Raw genomic sequence first — 22,078 nt, 5'->3', positions numbered from 1 at the left:
TTGCTTAGCATAATACCCTCTAGAGTTCCATCCATATCATTGCAAATGGCAAGTTTCATATTTTTTGATGGCTGAGTAATATTGCATTGTATATATATACCACATCTTCTTTATCCATTCATCTGGCACCTGCATCCCAATGCTTATAGCAACAATGTCCACAATAGCCAAACTATGGAAAAAGTCCAGATGTCCATCGACAGAAGCTTTTTGAATCTTAAAAGAAAAACAACTACAAACAGCAAATGTTGGTGATAGTAGTATGGTAACAACAACCCATCATTGTTATTTAAGAACACACAGGTTTCCATCATTAAAATACGGTTTTAAAAAATAAACGTTTCTTGAACATATGAATATGTTTCTATGAATCACACCAAGCCGCTGCTGGTGAGTTTTCCTCCCTTTGTGTGCCCCAAGCATGGTCAGCAGAGCCATGATTTATGAGATGAACAACAGGAGAGATGAGATGAACAACAGTGCTGTATCTGTTGAGTGGGTGACTTCAAGCACCTTAGGGGAGGAAAGGCAAAATCATACAGACAAGGGGTCTGAAGAGATGGAGGATGGAAGGGAATTAGGGGCTTCTCACTTGTTCCTCAGCATTGCAGAGATCTTCTTCAATCAGGACCTGACTTAAATCCAAGCTCTGGGGGAAATCGAGTGAGTGGCAGATCTTTTCTGTCTGAGAATTCCTGATGGAGAACCGCAAGAGGTGGACTGTCAAGGTCTGGGGCAAATGGGTCAGCTTCAAGACCTGAAAAAGCAAAATTACTATGGAGATGAAGTACTAAGGCACTTGAAAAGGGTAGATTTAGAGAAATACCAGGGCCAGTGGTGTGTTCTTCTTCCCCAAAAGGGATCAGAATGATATAATACAGATTTAAGGGCTCCCATCTGCTGAATCTGTTGAGCTCTCCACAGAAGGCATGAGCAGCCCTAGGGTTCTGCACAGGAACTAGAGACCAGGTCTGCTCTAGAGAGCTAGTCTAACACTGCATGGAAAACTCTGCCTGCTGCTCTTGGATCTTCTCTTATCTTTTTTTTTTTATTTTAAGATTTTATTTATTTTGTCAGAGAGAGAAAGAGAGCCAAGCAGGGGGAGCAGCAGGCAAAAGGAGCTCTGAGCAGGGTGAGCGGCAGGCAAGGGAGAAGCAGACTCCCCGCTGAACAGGGAGCCTAATGTGATGTGGGACTCAATCCCAGAACTCTGGGATCATGACCTGAGCTGAAGGCAGGCGCTTAACCGACTGAGCCATCCAGGCGTCCCTTCCCTTATCTTTTAAACGGCTCTGCCCTCTCAGTGATGGGCCTCTGAAAATCAGAAGCCCCAGATCCCAGATACTAGCCTGATAGGGATTCCCTCCCTCAACCAACATATGGTACCCTCAAGGCCTCTAAGAAGACTCTATCAGGAAATCTACTAAAGGCAACCCCAAACTAGGGAAGCTTCTGGTTTCAGAGAGTGAGTACCTGTTTCCCACAAGTCTTCTTTCCACATTTTTCACAGAAGCATTTGCTTTTGCCTGATAACTCCCTGGGCTGGAAGAAACATCGAAGGGCATCCTCCTGTGTCAGGAGATCAAAGAAAAAGCAGAGTTAGTATTTACCACCCTACAGATGAGGATTTAAGTTTTCCTTCTAGTTCTCTCCATGTCCCCCCTCAACACCTGGCCCAGTGTAGTGCATGTGGCAGGATCTCCAAAAGTACCTACTGACTGGGTGGAAAAATAGGAGGGAGCACTTGTTAAGGTAGCGGTGTGAGGAAAGGAAGTAAAAGGAAACAACTTTTTTTCACCAAATCAAAGGAGAAACTTAGAACTGTGCAAAGAAAATAGAAATTACTTTTTAAAAGGCAGCGGTGGATTAAAGAAGTAAGGGCACATGGGCAGCACTCAGTTTATGGGAACAGCAAATTAAGCAAAAGAAATCCCTCACCAGTGTTTTCAGGGGTTTTGAGTCCATATCAAAAAGAGGAAGGGGGAGGGTCAACATGCTACTGTTTCTGCTCTTCTCCACAGTACATTCAAGGCAAACCAAGGACTCCTTCACCTGGATTGTATACAGGGCCTGCAGCCTCTCTACCTGTAAGAAAGAGGAGGTAAGAGGAAAGAAGGGTACAAAGCCATAAATAAAACAGGTCAAGTCAATTTCCAGAAATTATAGCCACCAGACAGAAGTTCCATTGATGCTCTCTGCTCTTCAAAAAGGTGCAAAATCGTAACAGTAGTAAGATTATGGAATTGTGATAAGCATTTTATGTGGATTTCTCTTTTAATCCTCTCTATACATTATATTAATGATGGCTGAATGGGCTAAATGAGCAGCATCTTAAACTTCTGAGTTCTCTGGTTCTAGGATCTCACCAAGTCCACATCTGTGATTTGGTCCTTAATTAGGTTCCAGACTGTGAGGTAGAGTTGAGCAGCATCATGCTGGACAAACACTGGACAAAGAAAAAAGTAACAGCCCGATCAGTGAGGTCACCAGGGACATTTCTCATGCGTGCCCTTGTGCCCTAGCTACCTAGATGTATATGAACACTCATCATTTTGTCCTCTCCTAGCCTTCACCATCACCATCACACCCCCTGCTTTAGTTAGGTACTAAAAATGAAAAATAAGCTTGTTATTTATTTTTGAGAACTCCTCTTAAAACTTAAAATCCAGGGGCGCCTGGTTGGCTCAGACGTTAAGTGTCTGCCTTCGGCTCAGGTCATGAGCCCAGGGTCCTGGAATGGAGCCCCGAGTCGAGGCTCCCTGCTCAGCGGGGAGCCTGCTTCTCCCTCTCCCTTTGCCCCTCCCCGTGCTTGTGTTCCCTCTCTCGCTGTCTGTCAAATAAATAAATAAAATCTTAAAAAAAAACTTAAAATCCAGTCCAACTGCATCACAGAAGTTTCCTTTCCTCTGACTAGCCACCCACGCCTACTGGCCTCTACTGGGGGACTCAGCCAGATAAAATCAATATCCAATAGTGGGTTCTCTCCTATTTCCAAGCCAAGCCAACACCCTAATTAGACTTCAATGGCCATTCATTTCTCTGTACTTTTATTTAATTTCTTTGTCATTTCCCAGAAATTGAGCAGCTTCCCAATACTCATATCTGATGCAGGTCTTCCCCAAAGCTATCTAGGAGAACAAGAAAGGAAAGAACCATCTCAGTGTTAGATGATGCTGGCTAAGAAGAAACAGGAATTAAGCAGTAAATTCTCCATATGTTATATAAGAAGCCAAAAAGACAGATATAAATGAATTTCTGTTCTTGAAAAGAAACCTAGGAATACAAAGAACATGAAAAAGACACTGAGGACTATTTTACAAAAGAATATATGTCTGCCAACATGCAAAGACATTGCAAGAAAAGGTAGTTATTGTAAACGTATTAAATATTCGTATCAGCTATCTCAAAACCATTTTATTTCCTTCATGATACCACAGTTTGTACTTAACATTTTTGGATTTCATTTTCTTTTGTTTTACTTTTGTTTTGGCCTGTCTATTCTCTAGATTGTAAGCTCCATGGAGGCAAAGACTCTATCAGTCTTATTCCCTTATCTACAGCACCAGCACAATACCAGGCACATAACAGATGAACCCTATATATATGAGCTAAATTAATTAATTAATCCATATTTTAAGGTAATAACCCCCAAACCTAAAGACAAACAGAGTGGAACTAGGGTTGAACTCTGCTGTCTCCAGGGAATTATTTACAAAAGGCTGCCTGCCACGAAGCCAACATTGGACATAAAGTTAGATCACCTTGCCATGTGAAGACATTTGCCTCATCTGACCATACCAGAGCCAAGAGTCCTGATTCATCTAAAAAATACAGGGATATTTGCCCAACCCATAATTTACTTAACACCTGCTATGTGCAAGTCATTGCACATGCTAGAGGAAGTTCCTATCCCCAAGAAACCTATATTCTAGTGGAGGACAAGAATGTCCCTTATCACCACTCCTTTTCAATGTGGTATTGGAGGTCCTAGCGAATGCAGTAAGACAAGGAGAGGAAATAAAGGTATACTGATTGGAAAAAAAAAAAAAAGAATGTCCTTATTTGCAGGTGACATGATCATATCTGTAGAAAATTCAAAAGAATCAACAAAAAACTCCTGGAACTAGGAGTTGGATACAACTGGAACTAACTTGGATACAAGGTAAATAAAGTTATGGACCTTACAGAAGTCCTATATACTTTCCTATATACCAGCAATGAAGAAGGGGAATTTTTTTCTTTTTTTTTTATTACTATATTGAACTATCCAACATATATTACATCATTAGTTTTTTATTAAGGGGAATTTTAAATTAAAAGCATAATATTATTTAAATTAGAAACCATGAAAATAAAATATTTAGGTATGAATCTAACCAGATATGTACAAGATCTATATGAGAAAAACTATGAACTCTGATGACAGAAATCAGAAGAACTACAAAAATGGAGAGATATTCCATGTTCATGGATAGGAGGACTCAACACTGTCAAGATGCCAGTTCTTCCCAACTTGATCTATAGACTCAATGCAATTTCAATCAAGATCCCAGCAAGTTATTCTGAGAATATTGACAAAGTGATTCTAAAATCTATTTGGAGAGGCAAAGACCTAGAATAGCCAACACAATATTGAGGGGAAAAACCAAAGTCAAAGAACTAATTCTGAACTTACTATAAAGTGTCAGTAATCAAAACAATGTGGTATTATAAAAGAACATAAAAATAGATCAATGGAATGAAACAGATCCCAGGAATACACCAACATAAACAACATCAACTGCTCTTTGACAAAATAGCAAAGGCAATACAACAGAACAAAGACAGTCTTTTCACCAAATGGTGCTGCAATCCTGAATATCCACATGCAAACAAATGAATCTATACACAGACCTTAAATCCCTTAAGAAAACAAATTCAAAACGTATAACAGACTTAAATGTAAAATGCAAAACTATAAAAGTCCTAAATATAATAAAGGAGAAAATCTAGAAGACCTTGTGTTTGGTGATTACTTTTTAGATGCAACTCCAATATACAAGCAATAAAAGGAAGCAGTGAGATACTGGACCTCATTAAAAATAAAAATTTCTGCTCTGTGAAAGATACTATCAAGAGCATGAGAAGAGAAGCCACAGACTGAGAGAAAATATTTGCAAAAGGTATATCTTATAAAGGACTGTTATCCAAAATATACGAAAAAATTCTTCAAACTCAACAAGACAAAAAAAAGTCTGATTAAAAAATGGATAAGAAACCTGAATAGACATCTCACCAAAGAAGATACACAAATGGCAAATAAGCATATGAAGAGTGCTCAGCATATGTCAAAGAGAATTAAAGAGGGCAGGTGATATAATGAGCACTGGGTGTTATATTCAACTAATGAATCACTGACCATTATATCAAAAACTAATGATGTATTATACCTTGGCTAATTGAATTTAAATAATTTAAAAAAGAAATTACAAATTAAAATAATGAGATACCCCTACAAACCTATCAGAATGGCCAAAATTTAAAACACCAACACAGTACTAGAAGTCCTAGGCTCATTGTTCAGACAACAAAAAGAAATAAAAGGCATCCAAATTGGCAAAGAAGAAGTCAACTTTCACTCTTCACAGATGACATGATACTTTATGTGGAAAACCCAAAAGACTCCACCCCCAAATTGCTAGAACTCATACAGGAATTCAGCAATGTGGCAAGATATAAAACCAATGCACAGAAATTAGTTGCATTTCTATACACAAAAAGAAAGAGAAATTAGGAGTCTATACCATTTACAATTGCACTCAAACCCATAAGATACCTGAGAATAAACCTAACCAAAGAGGCAAAGGATTTGTACTCCAAAAACTACAGAACATGTATGAAAGAAATTGAGGAAGACACAAAGACATGGAAAAACATTCCATGCTCATGGATTGTAGGAATAAACATTGTGAATATGTCTATGCTGCCCAGAGAAATCTACACATTCAATGCAATCCCTATCAAAATACCACTGACCTTTTTCACAGAGCTGGAACAATCAATCCTCAAATTTGCATGGAACCAGAAGACTCCAAATAGCCAGAGGAATGTTGAAAAAAAAAGACAAAGCTGGGGGCATCATGACGCCTGACTTCAAGCTATATTACATAGCTGTGATAACCAAGACAGCATGGCATTGGCACAAAACAAACATATCGATCAATGGTACAGAATAGAGAATCCAGAAATGGACCTTCATCTCTATGGTCAACTAGTCTTTGACAAAACAGGAAAGAATATCCAATGGCAAAAAGTTAATAGCCAGGCTTGAAAAAAGCATACATGACAATACAGAACCTCTAGAGCAAAATGAGATCTAATCAGGCCAACTGAAAAATGCTATGAGTGAGATGCAGTCTAAATTGGATGTTCTAACATCTAGAGTCAATGAGGCAGAAGAGAGAATAAGTGACATAGAGGACCGGCTGATGGAAAGGAAGGTAGCTGAGGAAAAGAGAAAGACAACTTATAGCCCATGAAAAAAGGCTTCAAGAATTTAATGATGCCCTGAAATGAACCAATGTCAGAATTATTGGGGTTCCTGAGGGGATGGGGAGAGAGGGAGGGCCAGAGGGTATATTGGAGCAAATCATAGCTGAGAACTTCTCTAATCTGGGGAAGGAAACAAGCATTCACATCCAAGAGGCAGAGAGGACCCCTTCCCAAATCAACAAAAATAGATCAACACCACGATATGTAATAGTGAAGCTTGCAAATCTTAGAGAAAAAGAAGTTATCCTGAGAGCAGCTAGGGAAAGGAGGTTCCTTACATATGGAGGGAGGAAAATCAGAATAACATCAGACCTATCCACAGAAACCTGGCAGGCCAGAAAGGGCTGGAGAGATATATTCAGCTTACTAAATGAGAAGAACATGCAGCCACGAATACTTTATCCAGCAAGGCTATCATTCAGAATGGATGGAGAGATAAAGAGCTTCCAGGACAGACATAAATTGAAAGAATATGTGACCACCAAGCCAACCCTGCAAGAAATAGTAAGGGGGATACTGTAAGCGAAGAGAGACCCCAAGAGTCACCTAGGCCAGAAAGAAACAGAGACAATCTACAGAAACAGGGACTTTACAGGCAATACAATGGCACTAAATTCATATCTTTCAATAATTACTCTGAATGTAAATGGACTAAATGCTCCAATCAAAAGACACAGGGTATCAGATTGGATTAAAAAGCAGGACCCATCAATATGCTGTCTACAAGAGACTCATTTTAGACTCAAAGACACCCCCAGATTGAAAGTGAGGGGGTGGAGAACCATTTACCATGCTAATGGACCTCAAAAGAAAGCTGGGCTGGCAATCCTTAAATCAGACAAGATAGATTTTAGACCAAAAACAGTAAAAAGACCCATAATCATAATTAAAGGGTCTATCCAACAAGAAGATCTAAAAATTGTAAATATTTATGCCCCCAGTATGGGAGCAGCCAATTATATAAATCAATTAATAACAAAATTAAAGAAACCCATTGATAAAAATACAATAATAGTTGGGGAATTCAACACCCCACTCACAACAATGGACAGATCATCTAAGCAGAAGATCAACAAGGAAACAAGGGCTTTAAATGACACACTGGACCAGATGGACTTTGAAGATATATTCAGAACATTCCATCCTAAGGCAACAAAATACTCATTCTTCTTGAATGCACATGGAACATTCTCCAGAAGAGATCACATACTGGATCATAAATCAGGTCTCAATGAGTACCAAATGACTGGGATTACTCCCTGCATGTTACCAGACCACAATGGTTTAAAACTTGAACTCAAACACAGGAGAAAATTTGGATGGAAAACAAATGCATGGAGGTTATAGAGCATCCTATTAAATACTGAACAGGTCAACCAGGAAATTAAGGAAAAATTTTAAAAATACATGGAAACAAATGAAAATGAAAACACAACTGTTCAAAACCTTTGAGATGCAGCAAAGGCGGCCCTAGAGGGAAGTACCTAGCAATACAAGTCTTTCTCAAGAAACAAGAAAAGTCTCAAATACCCAAGCTAATCTAACACCTAAATGAGCTGGAGAAAGAACATCAAATAAAGCCTAAACCCACCAGGAGAAGAGAATTAATAAAGATGAGAGCAGAAATCAATGAAACAGAAACCAAAAGAACAGTAGAATAGATCAAAGAAACAAGGAGCTGCTTCTTTGAAAAATTAATAGGGTCGATAAACCCCTAGCCAGACTTATCAAAAAGAAAAGAGAAAGGCCCCAAATAAATAAAATCATGAATGAAACAGGAGAGATCATAACCAACACCAAAGAAATACAAACAATTTTAAGAACATATTATCAGCAATGATATGCCAACAAATTAGTCAATCTAGAAGAAATGGGCACATTCTTAGAAACATAGAAACTACCAAAACTGAAACAGGAAGAAACAGAAAATCTAAACAGACCCATTACCAGCAAGGGAATTGAAGCAGTAATCAAAAACCTCCCAACAAACAAGAGTCCGGAGCCGAATGGCCTCCCAGTGGAATTCTACCAAACATTTAAAGAAGAATTAATACCTATTCTTCTGAAGCTGGTTCAAAAAATAGAAATGGAAGGAAAACTTCCAAACTCATTATAAGAGGCCAGCATTACCTTGATCCCCAAACCAGACAAAGACCCCACCAAAAAGGAGAATTACAGACCAATATCCTTGATGAACATGGATGCAAAAATTCTCGCCAAAATACTAGCCAATAGGATCCAACAGTACATTAAAAGGATTATTCACCATGACCAAGTGGGATTTATCCCTGGGCTGCAAGGTTGGTTCAACATCCGCAAATCAATCAATGTGATACAATACATTAACAAAAGAAAGAACAAGAATCATATGATTCTCTCAATAGATGCAGAAAAAGCATTTGACAAAGTACAGCATCTTTCTTGATCAAAATTCTTTAGAGTATAGGGATAGAGGGTATATACTTCAATATCATAAAAGCCATCTATGAAAAACCCATAGCGGATATCATTCTCAATGGGGAAAAACTGAGAGCTTTCCCCCTAAGGTCAGGAACACGGCAGGGATGTCCACTATCACCACTGCTATTCAACATAGTATTAGAAGTCCTAGCCACAGCAATCAGACAACAAAAAGAAATAAAAGGCATCCAAATTGGCAAAGAAGTCAAACTCTCACTGTTTGCAGATGATAGGATACTTTATGTGGAAAACCCAAAAGACTCCACCCTAAAGCTGTTAGAACTCATATAGGAATTCAGTAAAGCGGCAGGATATAAAATCAATGCACAGAAATCAGTGGCATTCCTATACATCAACAAGACAGAAGAAAGAGAAATTAAGGAGTCGATCCCATTTACAATTGCACCCAAAACCATAAGGTATCTAGGAATAAATCTAACCAAAGAGGCAAAGGATCTGTACTCAGAAAACTATAAAATACTCATGAAAGAAATTGAGGAAGACACAGAAATGGAAAAATGTTCCATGCTCATGGATTGGAAGAACAAATATTGTGAAGATGTCAATGCTACCTAGAGCAATTTACACATTCAATGCAATCCCCCATCAAAATACCATCCACTTTTTTCAAAGAAATGGAACAAATCATCCTAAAATTTGTATGGAACCAGAAAAGACCCTGAATAGCCAGAGGAATGTTGAAAAAGAAAAGCAAAGCTGGCGGCATCACAATTCCAGACTTCCAGCTCTATTACAAAGCTGTCATCATCAAGACAGCATGGTACTGGCACAAAAACAGACACATAGGTCAATGGAACAGAATAGAGAGCCCAGAAATGGACCCTCAACTCTACGGTCAACTAATCTTTGACAAAGCAGGAAAGAATGTCCAATGGAAAAAAGACAGTCTCTTCAACAAATGGTGTTAGGAAAATTGGACAGCCACATGCAGAAGAATGAAACTGGACCATTTCCTTACACCACACACAAAAATAGACTCAAAATGGTTGAAAGACCTCAATGTGAGATAGGAGTCCATCAAAATCCTAAAGGAGAACACAGGCAGCAACCCCTTCGACCTCAGCCTCAGCAACTTCTTCCTAGAAACATCGCCAAAGGCAAGGGAAGCAAGGGCAAAAATGAACTATTGGGACTTCATCAAGATAAAAGGCTTTTGCACAGCAAAAGAAACAGTCAACAAAACCAAAAGACAACCGACAGACTGGGAGAAGATATTTGCAAATGACATATCAGATAAAGGGCTAGCATCCAAAATCTATAAAGCACTTATCAAACTCAACACCCAAAGAACAAATGATCCAATCAAGAAATCGGCAGAAGACATGAACAGACATTTTTCCAAAGAAGACATCCAAGTGGCCAACAGACATATGAAAAAGTGCTCAACGTCGCTCGGCATCAGGGAAATCCAAATCAAAACCTCAATGAGATATCACCTCACACCAGTCAGAATGGCTAAAATTAACAAGTCAGGAAACGACAGATGTTGGCAGGATGCAGAGAAAGGGGAACCCTCCTACACTGTTGGTGGGAATACAAGCTGGTGCAACCACTCTGGAAAACAGTATGGAGGTTCCTCAAAAAGTTGAAAATAGAGCTACCATATGATCCAGCAATTGCACTCCTGCGTATTTACCCCAAAGATACAAACGTAGGGATCCGAGGGGTATGTGCACCTCGATGTTTATAGCAGCAATGTCCAAAATAGCCAAACCGTGGAAAGAGCCAAGATGTCCATCGACAGATGAATGGATAAAGAAGAGGTGGTATATATATACAATGGAATATTATGCAGCCATCAAAAGGAATGAGATCTTGCCATTTGCAACGACGTGGATGGAACTGGAGCATGTTATGCTGAGCAAAATAAGTCAATCAGAGAAAGACATGTATCATATGACCTCACTGATATGAGGAATTCTTAATCTCAGGAAACAAAGTGAAGGTTGCTGGAGTGGTGGGGGGTGGGAGGGATGGGGTGGCTGGGTGATAGACATTGGGGAGGGTAGTGCTATGGTGAGTGCTGTGAATTGTGCAAGACTGTTGAATCACAGATCTGTACCTCTGAAACAAATAATACAATACACGTTAAAAAAAAGAGGAAGAAGAAGAAGATAGCAAGGGGAAGAATGAAGGGGGGGAAATCGGAGGGACAGACAAACCATGAGAGACTATGGACTCTGAGAAACAAACTGGGGGTTCTAGAGGGGAGGGAGGTGGGGGAATGGGTTAGCCTGGTGATGGGTATTAAAGAGGGCACATTCTGCATGGAGCACTGGGTGTTATACACAATGAATCATGGAACACTACATCAAAAACTAATGATGTAATGTATGGTGATTAACATAGCAATAAAAAATTTTAAAAAAAAACCCTCCCAACAAACAAGAGTCCAGAGCCAAATGGCCTCCCAGTGGAATTCTACCAAACATTTAAAGAATTAATACCTATTCTTCTGAAGCTGGTTCAAAAAATAGAAATGGAAGGAAAACTTCCAAACTCATTATAAGAGACCAGCATTACCTTGATCCCCAAACCAAAGACCCCACCAAAAAGGAGAATTACAGACCAATATCCCTGATAAACATGGATGCAAAAATTCTCACTAAAATACTAGCCAATAGGATCCAACAAGGATTATTCACAAGGACCAAGTGGGATTTATTCCTGGGCTGCAAGAGTGGTTCAACATCCATAAATCGATCAATGTGATACACCACATTAATAAAGGAAAGAACAAGAACCATATGATTCTCTCAATAGATGCAGAAAAAGCATTTGACAAACTACAGCATTCTTTCTTGATTAAAACTCTCTACAATGTAGGGATAAAGGGAAATTACCTCAAGATATAAAAGCCAGCTACAAAAAGCACACAGTAAATATCATTCTCAATGGGGGAAAACTGAGAGCTTTTCCCTTAAGATCAGGAACATGACAGGGATGCCCACTGTCACCACTACTGTTCAACATAGTACTAGAAGTCCTAGCTTCAGCAATCAGACAACAAAAAGAAATAAAAGGCATCTAAACTGGCAAAGAAGAAGTAAAACTCTCACTCTTTGCAGATGACATGATACTCTATGTGAAAAATCCAAAAACTCCACCCCAAAATTGCTGGAACTCATACAAGAATTCAGTAAAGTGGCAGGATATAAAATCAATGCACAGAAATCAGTTGCATTTCTACCCACTAACAATGAGGCAGAAGAAAGAGATATTAAGGAATCAATCCCATTTCCAATTGCACCAAAAACCGCAAGATACCTAGGAATAAACCTAACCAAAGACATAAAGGATCTGTACTCTGAAAACTATAGAACACTCATAAAAGAAATTGAGGAAGACACAAAGACGTGGAAAAACATTCCATGCTCATGGACTGGAAGAACAAATTATCGTTAAAATGTCTATGATTCCCAGAGCAATCTATACATCAAATGCAATCCCTATCAAAACACCATCAACATTTTTCACAGTGTTGAAAGAAATAATCCTAAAATTTGTATGGAACCAGGAAGGACCCCGAATAGCCAGAGGAATGTTGAAAAAGAAAACCAAAGCTGGTGGCATCACAATGCCAGACTTCAAACTATATTACAAAGCTGTAATCATCAAGACAGTGTGGTACTGGCACAAAAACAGATACATAGATCAGTGGAACAGAATGTCTACGGTCAACTAAACTTCGACAAAGCAGGAAAGAATATCCAATGGAAAGAAAACAGTCTCTTCAATAAATGGTGCTGGAAAAACTGAACAACCACATGCAGAAGAATGAATCTGGACCATTTTCTTATACCATACACAAAAATAAACTCAAAATGGATGAAAGACTTCAATGTGAGACAGGAATCTATCAAAACCCTAGAAGAGAACACAAGGCAGTAACCTCTTCGACATCGGCCCCAGCACCTTCTTGCTAGACACATCTCCAAAGGCAAGGGAAACAAAAGCAAAAATGAGCCATTGGAACTTCATCAAAATAAAGAGCTTTTGAACAGCAAACGAAACAGTTAACTAAACTAAAAGACAATATACAGAATGGGAGAAGATATTTGCAAATGTTTTATCAGATAAAGAGTTAGTATCCAAAAATCTAAAAAGAACTTATCAAGCTCAACACCCAAGGAACAAGAAATCCAGTCAAGAAATGGGCAGAAGGTATGAACAGACATTTCTCCAAAGAAGACATACAAATGGCCAACAGACAGATGAAAAAATGCTCAACATATTCGGCATCAAGGAAATACAAATCAAACCACAATGAGATACCATCTCATACCAGTCAGAATGGCTAAAATTAACAAGTCAGGAAACAACAAATGTTGGTGAGGATACAGAGAATGGGGAACCCTCTTACACTACTGGTGGGAATGCAAGCTGGTACAGCCACTCTGGATAACAGTATGGAGGCTCCTCAAAAAGTTATAAATGGGGACGCCTGGGTGGCTCAGTTGTTAAGCATCTGCCTTTGGCTCAGGTAATGATCCTGGGATCATGGTCCTGGGATCGAGCCCCACATTGGGCTCCTTGTTCAGCGGGAAGCCTGCTTCTCCCTCTCCTTCTCCCCCTGCTTGTGTTCTCTCTCTCACTGTCTGTCAAATAAATAAATAAAATCTTTTAAAAAGTTGTAACTAGAGCTACCCTTCAACCCAGCAATTGCATTACTATCCAAGGATACAAACATAGTGATACAAAGGGGCACCTACACCCCAATGTTTATAACAGCAATGTCCACAATAACCAAACCATGAAAAGAGCCATGTCCATCAACAGATGAATGGATATATATATACACAATGGAATATTATTCAGCCATCAAAAAAATGAAATCTTGCCAACTGCAAGGACATAGATAGAACTAGAGAGTATTATGCTCAGCTATAAATAAGTCAATCAGAGAAAGACAATTATCATATGATTTCACTCATATGTGGAATTTAAGAAATAAAATGGAGGAGCATAGAGGAAGGGAGAGGAAAATAAAACAAGATGAAATCAGAAAGGGAGATAACCATAAAAGAGTCTTAACTATAGGAAAGAAACTGAGGGTTGCTGGGGGGGGGGAGGGTTGCCGAATATAATGAGCACTGGATGTCATATACAACTGATGAATCACTGAACTCTACTTTTGAAACTAATAATATACTATATGTTAATTAACTGAATGTAAATAAAATTTAAAAAAAGAAAGAAAGAAATAGTGGCTGAGACATCCCAAATCTGGGGAGAGATTTAGACATCAAAGTTCATGAAGCTCTTAGGACCCCAAACACATTCAACTCAAATAGATATTCTCCAAGACACATCAATAGTAAAACTTTTAAAAATCAATGACAAGCAACTAATGAATCATTAAACACTATATCAAAAATTAATGATGTACTTACTATATGTTGGCTAATTGAACTTAATAAAAAAATCAATGACAAGGAGAGATCTTAAAATCATTAAGAGAAAGGGAGCTTATCACTTATAAGGGAACCCCCCCATAAGGCTATCAGGGGATTTCTCAGCACAAACCTTACATGCCAGGAGACAGTGGAATGACATATTCAAAGTGATAAAAGAAAAAAAACTGCCAATCTAGAAAACTTTACTTTAGAAGTGAAAGGGAGATAAAGACTTTCCCAGACAAATGCTAAGGAAGTTCATCACCACTACACTTTCTTACAAGAAATTGCTAAAGGGAGTTCAGTTTTTCAACCTGAAGAAAGGACCCTAACTGTAAAAAGGAAAATGATTGATCAGTCATTTTGAAACTTCCCACAAAGAAAAGCCCAGGTCCAGATTGACTTAATTCTACCAAACATTTAAAGAATTAATACCTATCCCTTCAAAAACTCTTCCAAAACAAAAAAGAGGAGGGAACAGCTCCTGACTCATTCTTTGAGGCACTCCCCCCACTTTCCCCTTCCCCAACCTCCTCCCTCTCCCTCTCTTTCAGAGCTGAGAAGGCTATCTTACTTGGAACATTGTACTTCTGGAGACAGTAGGCAAGCTCCATAGGTTGCACTGCTTTCTGCCGGCTGTCCTGCATCCTCTCCAGTAGCAAGAGCAACTGGAAGGGGACACTTCTCCTCTGCTCTTCTGTTCCCCTTGGTACTGTTATCCTGCCAAATAAGAACATCCGTGAACCTCCTTATCCCCACAGTTCTCAATGCTAGATGCATACTGGAATCACTTGGGGGACCTTCCCAAACTCTCCATGTCCAGGCCACTTTGCAGACTAACTAAATCAGAATTTTTTTAAATCAGAATTTCTGATAGTGAGGCCCAGTTATCAGAATTTTTAAGTTTCCCAGATGTTTTAAATGTATAAACAAGGCTGAGAAGTACCATATTAGCAAATTGGCTATAGAGATATCTTCTTGGGGGTGGGGGGAATCAGACAATTCTTGCCTCACCCCTCTCCCCACTCTGCCCAACAATCACACTTAAATGAAGGGCAGATGAAGAGGGTCCTGGGCCCACAGCAAAGTGTCCAGGCTGAAGTACTCCAAAGTGAAAAGGCAAATACTGATCTAGGTCCTGGCAATAAAGGACATGAAAGAATGTCAGTTTATTTTGAAAATGATTTATTTAATTATAGGCATCTCTCATTGCCTGAGCCAATAGAAGGAGGAACACAACTAGTCCCAGGAACACAACTAGATAACCATCAGATCAACGCAAAAGTTGACCTGAAGACAGACAGAACAAACTCCACAACTAAAGGGAGAGAAGAGGGTGCCTGGATGGCCCAGTTGGTTAAGCGACTGCCTTCGGCTCAGGTCATGATCCCAGGGTCCTGGGATTGAGTCCCACATCGGGCTCCCTGCTCAGCAGGAAGCCTGCTTCTCCCTCTCCCGATAACTAAATGTTCTCTTGTTTTCTCTCTTGTTCTCTGTTCTCTCTCTCTCTCTAATAAATAAGTAAAATCTTTAAAAAAAAAAAATAAACAGAGAGAAGAGGCCACATCAAAGAATGTAGGAAGTGCACAGATGTGGTTTAGGGGAGAAACAGACTGCAGGTGCTGCAGAGGGGAGGGAGCCATGGTCATGGAGAAGGGGGAGAGAGAGAGAGAGGAGCACACAAGAGAACACACAAGAAGAACATTTCCCCAAAGCCATTGCCTAGAAAAGGAGAGGGGTAGAATTTCATGAGTTCTTGCAGTCAGCAGGGCTTAAAGCAAGAACCATAGCCAGAGATCAGAGGGCCAGGGCCAAGATCAGAGGGCTTGACTGGAATAGAGCCTAGAGGTCACTGTGCTGTTCCTGGAGAGAAGGCAGGAAACAACCTGGGGGGCAGATACAATGGAAACAGGGAACTGAAATGTGCCTGGGGCATACAGTGGGGAGATTATTTGCTCCTCTCAGAGCACATCCCTGAGAGGGACCATGCACAGGGACCCACTCAGGAATAAAAGAGCCAGGTGGCACCATTTCCCTCCCCTGCCCCTCAGCATGAACACAGAGCCAACTGTGGGAAGCAGCACAGTGCCAAAACAGGCTGCCTAACTTACCTACACCAAGCCCCATATCCCTGAGCTCCAGTAAAACAACCCTTCTCAGTCATGCTTGCCTAAGTACCAGTGTGGTGAGCCCCTCCCCCAGAAAACCAGCACAAACCCCTGCCCATAGCACACCTCCCAGCCAGAGAGTCCTGCAGGACCTCAGTTGCGGGGGAAGTGGTGACAGGTCTCATTTCACAAGCATACCAGGGCACACCTAGTTAAAACTCACCACCTAGTTAAAATTCAGGCCAGAGACAAAATGCTGCCCACGGCAGGCAAGGAGAGCCTCTTCAAATGACTGGCCTGAAGGATAGAGCAGCCAAAACACAACAGCCGAGCACATGCAGCACACACAGGAGACACTCCCTAAAGGGGCAGGCCCTGGATACTATATGACCTCTCTTCATTAGGCCATTACTTTCAGGGAGGAGGAAGAAAAGATGGCAGAGGAGTAGGGGACCCTATTCCAACTGGTCCCCAGAATTGAGCTGGATATCTACCAGACCACTCTGAGCACCCACGAAATCAGCCTGAGATGCAAGAAAATAGATCTGGATCTCTACAAACAGAATATCGCAGGTGCTTGGTTTTGAGGTATGAAGTGGGGAGCTGTGATTCTGCAGGATAAATGGCAGTGGGAGGGAGCCTGGGCCATGGGGATCCTACACTGCCGGTGAGTGATAGCCTCCCACGCGGGGATGGGGCACAGACTCACAGACCGGTAGCAGCAGGGAAAGGACTTTAGGGCAGCCCCCCTGACGGAAATCTGGAGCAGCGGGCTGCACGTGCGAACTAGGGGTGGCTTGCAGTTTTAGAAGCACAAAGGGCAGAGATGTGCCCTGACCTGGAAGGGAGGACTGGAGCACTGCTGAGGAGCGCACAACCCAGGACGCTGCAGTTTATAGCAGCACAGACAGAAACGGAGATAGTGTGGCCTGGAGAGCTCGCTGAAGAACAGACTGTGATCTCTCTGCTCTGAGGCAGAGGGTTGGAAACAGTCTCTTCTGCTCTGACTCTCAGAAGAGACGTGGAAAGCCTCCAGGGAAAGCCGCCAGAGAACAAAAGCGCCAAAACACCGGTTTTCACTGAGCCCATCCCCCACCACAGGCAGCAGGGCAACTCTGCCCAAACAGGGTTGCCCTGAGTAACAGCACGGCAGGCCCCTGCCCCAGAAGACAGGCTGGGAAAACAAGAGGCCAGCAACCCTAAAGTCCCTAGAAAACAGGTGCATCTTGGTTGGGTTGTGGTCAGTAATTTGGACTCTATACATTCCCTCAACAACCCATCAACAGAATGACTAGGAGGAGGAACCCCCAAAATAGGAAAGACTCAGAGATTATGACTTATGCCACAGATTTACAAATGGATTCAGATATAAGCAAGATGTCATAGATGGAATTCAGGCTGGCAATTGTGAAGACAACAGCTAGAATGGAGAAATCAATTAATGGCAACATAGAGTCTCTAAGGGCAGCAATGAAAGCTGAATTGGCAAAACTTAATGCTATCAGTGAGATCCAATCTAATCTAGATAATCTAACAGCTAGGGTAAGTGAGGCAGAAGAATGAATTAGTGACCTGGAAGACCATTTAATAGATAAAAGGGGAAAAGAGGAGACCAGGGAAAAACAACTCCGAATCCATGAAAATAGAATCTGAGAAATAAGTGACACCATGAAGTGTTCCAATGTCAGAATTATTGGAATCCCGGAGGGGGTGGAGAGAGAGAGAGGACTAGAAGATATATTTGAGCAAACTGTAGCTGAGAACTTCCCTAATCTGGGGAATGAAACAAATATTCATGTCTTAGAGGCAGAGGGGACCCCTCCCAAGATCAAGGAAAACAGGCCAACACCCCAGCATGTAATAGTAAAACTCGCAAATCTTAGAACTGAGGAAACCATCTTAAGGGCAGTTAGGGGGAAGAGATTCCTTACGTACAGAGGGAGGAACACCAGAATAACACAGACCTATCCACACAGACCTGGCAAGCCAGAAAGGCCTGGCAAGACATATTCAGGGTACTAAATGAGAAGAACATGCAGCCAAGAATACTTTATCTAGCAAGGCTGTCATTTAAAATGGATGGAGAGATGCAGAGCTTCCAAGATCGGCAGAAACTGAAAGAATATGTGACACCTAAGCTGGCCCTGCAAGAAATATTAAGGGGGGTTCTAATAAGAGGAGAAAGACCCCAAGACTGATATCAACAGAAATTTACAGGGACAATCTATAAAAACAAGGTCTTCACAGGCAACATGATGACAATAAATTCGTATCTTTCAATAATCACTCTCAACGTGAACAGCCTAAATGCTCCCATAAAACGGCACAGGGTTTCAGATTGGATAAAAAGACAGGACCCATCCATATGCTGTCTACAAGAGACTCATTTGAACTTAAAGATACATCCAGACTGAAAGTGAAGGGATGGAGATCCATCTTCCACGCCAGTGGACCTCAAAAGAAAGCTGGGGTAGCAATTCTCATATCAGAAAAATTAGATTTTAAACTAAAAACTGTAGTTAGAGATACAAAAGGACACTATATCATTCTTAAAGGGTCTATCCAACAAGAAGATCTAACAATTGTAAATATCTATGCCCCCAACATGGGAGCAGCCATCTACATAAGCCAACTGTTAACCAAAATAAAGAGTCATATTGTTAACAATACGTTAATTGTAGGAGACCTCAATACTCCACTCTCAGCAATAGACAGATCATCTAAGCAGAAAATCAACAAAGAAACAAGAGCTTTAAATGACACACTGGACCAGATGGACCTCATATATACATATATACAGAACATTCCACCCTAAAACAACAGAATACTCATTCTTCTTGAGCACACATGAAACTTTCTCAAGAATAGACCACATACTGGGTCACAAATCAGGTCTCAACTGATACCAAAAGACTGAGATTATTCCCTGCATATTCTCAGACCATAATGCTTTAAAACTGGAACTCAATCACAAGAAAAAACTTGGCAGAAATTCAAACACTTGGAAGCTAAGGACCACTCTGCTCAAGAATGTTTGGGTCAACCAGGAAATCAAAGAACTTAAACAATTCATGGAAACCAATGAGAATGAAAACACATCGGTCCAAAACCTATGGGATACTGCAAAGGCAGTCCTAAGGGGGAAATACATAGTCATCCATGCCTCACTCAAAAAATAGAAAAATGCCGAATTCACCAACTAACTCTAAACCTTAAATAACTAGAGAACAAGCAACAAACGATGCCTAAGCCATGCATTAGAAGAGAAATAATTTAGATTAGAGCAGAGATCAATGAATTAGAAACCAGAAACACAGGAGATCAGATCAATGAAACTAGAAGCTGGTTCTTTGAAAGAATTAGTAAGATCGATAAACCACTGGCCAGACTTATCCAAAAGAAAAGAGAAAGGACTCAAATTAATAAAATTATGAATGAAAGGGGAGAGATCATGACTAACACCAAGGAAATAGAAACAATTATTAGAAATTATTATCAACAACTATATGCCAATAAATTGAGCAATCTGGATGAAATGGAGGCCTTCCTGGAAACCTATAAACTGCCAAGACCGAAACAGGAAGAAACTGACAACCTGAATAGGCCAATAACCAGTAACAAGATTGAAGCAGTGATCAAAAACCTCCCAAAAAGCAAGAGTCCAGGGCCTGATGGATTCCCTGGGGAATTCTACCAAACATTCAAAGAAGAAATAATACCTATTGTCCTGAAGCTGTTTCAAAAAATAGAAACAGAAGGAAAGCTTCCAGACTCATTCTATGAGGCCAGCATTACCTTAATCCCCAAACCAGGCAAAGACCCCATCAAAAAGGAGAATTTCAGACCGATATCCCTGATGAATCTGGATTCCAAAATTCTCAACAAAATCCTAGCTAATAGGATCCAACGATACATTAAAAGGATCATCCACCATGATCAAGTGGGATTTATCCCCGGGATGCAAGGGTGGTTCAACATTCACAAATCAATCAATGTGATAGAACACATTAATAAGAGAGAGAAGAACCATATGGTCCTCTCAATTGATGCAGAAAAAGCATTTGACAAAATACAGCATCCTTTCCTGATTAAAACTCTTCAGAGTACAGGGATAGAAGGAACATTCCTCAACTTCATAAAATCCATCTATGAAAAACCGACAGCGAATATCATCCTCAATGGGGAAAAGCTGAGAGCCTTCCCCTTAAGATCAGAACATGTCAAGGATGAGCACTCTCGCTACTACTATTCAACATGGTACTAGAAGTCTTAGCAACAGCAATCAGACAACAAAATGAAATAAAAGGTATTCAGATTGTCAAAGAAGTCAAACTTTCTCTTTTTGCAGACGACATGATACTTTATGTGGAAAACCCAAAAGACTCCACCCCCAAATTACTAGAACTCATACAGCAATTCAGTAACGTGGCAGGATTCAAAATCAATGCACAGAAATCAGTTGCTTTCTTATACACTAACAATGCAACTGTAGAAAGAGAAATTAAAGAAACAATTCCATTTACAATAGCACCAAAAACCATAAGATACCTCAGAATAAACCTAACCAAAGAGGTAAAGGATCTATACTCCAGGAACTACAGAACACTCATGAAAGAAATTGAAGAAGACACAAAAAGATGGAAAAATATTCCATGCTCATGGATCGGAAGAATAAACATTGTTAAAATGTCTATGCTACCCAGAGCAATCTATACCTTCAATGCCATCCTGATCAAAATTCCAGTGACATTTTTCAAAGTGCTGGAACAAACAATCCTAAAATTTGTATGGAATCAGAAAAGACCCCAAATCACCAAGGAGATGCTGAAAAAGAAAAACAAAGCTGGGGGCATCACGTTGCCCAATTTCAAGCTCTATTACAAAGCAGTGATCACCAAGACAGCATGGTACTGGCACAAAAACAGACATATAGACCAATGGAACAGAATAGAGAACCCAGATATGGACCCTCAACTCTATGGTCAAATAATCTTCGACAAAGCAGGAAAAAATATGCAATGGAAAAAAGACAGTCTCTTCAATAAATGGTGCTGGGAAAATTGGACAGCCACATGCAGAAGAATGAAACCCGACCATTCTCTAACACCATACACAAAATAAACTCAAAATGGATGAAAGACCTCAGTGTGAGACAGGAATCCATCAAAATCCTAGAGGAGAACAGGAGCAGTAACCTCTTTGACATCGGCCACAGCAACTTCTTTCAAGATACATCTCCAAAGGCTAGCGAAATAAAAGCAAAAATGAACTTTTGGGACTTCATCAAGATAAAAACATTCTGCACAGCAAAGGAAACAGTCAACAAAACAAAGAGGCAGCCCACAGAATGGAGAAGATATTTGCAAATGACACTATAGATAAGGGCTGGTATCTAAGATCTATAAAGAACTTCTCAAACTCAACACCCAAAAAACAAATAATCAAGTCAAAAAATGGGCAGAGGACATGAACAGACACTTCTCTGAAGAAGACATACAAATGGCTAACAGACATGAAAAATGTTCATCATCATTAGCCATCAGGGAAATCCAAATCAAAACC

At 40.3% G+C, this 22,078-nt stretch overlaps 1 protein-coding gene across 1 annotated transcript in view; it reads right to left on the bottom strand.

Moving 5' to 3' along the window:
* USP18 (ubiquitin specific peptidase 18) overlaps positions 1-22,078 on the bottom strand; it is a 62,855-nt gene that overhangs the window by 32,869 nt on the left and 7,908 nt on the right. The window contains exons 3-7 of the mRNA XM_021690632.1: positions 14,983-15,128; positions 2,367-2,446; positions 1,939-2,085; positions 1,474-1,569; positions 593-757 (exon numbers count right to left, since the gene is read on the bottom strand). Coding sequence (XP_021546307.1) covers positions 593-757; positions 1,474-1,569; positions 1,939-2,085; positions 2,367-2,446; positions 14,983-15,128 — 634 coding nt within the window. The remainder of the gene's footprint in view (positions 1-592; positions 758-1,473; positions 1,570-1,938; positions 2,086-2,366; positions 2,447-14,982; positions 15,129-22,078) is intronic.

This window comes from Neomonachus schauinslandi, chromosome 5 (genome assembly GCF_002201575.2).
Source record: "Neomonachus schauinslandi chromosome 5, ASM220157v2, whole genome shotgun sequence".
NCBI classification, from domain to species: domain Eukaryota; kingdom Metazoa; phylum Chordata; class Mammalia; order Carnivora; family Phocidae; genus Neomonachus; species Neomonachus schauinslandi.
The sequence above is the reverse complement of the archived record's forward strand: the minus strand, read 5'-3'. Positions and strand labels throughout refer to the sequence as shown.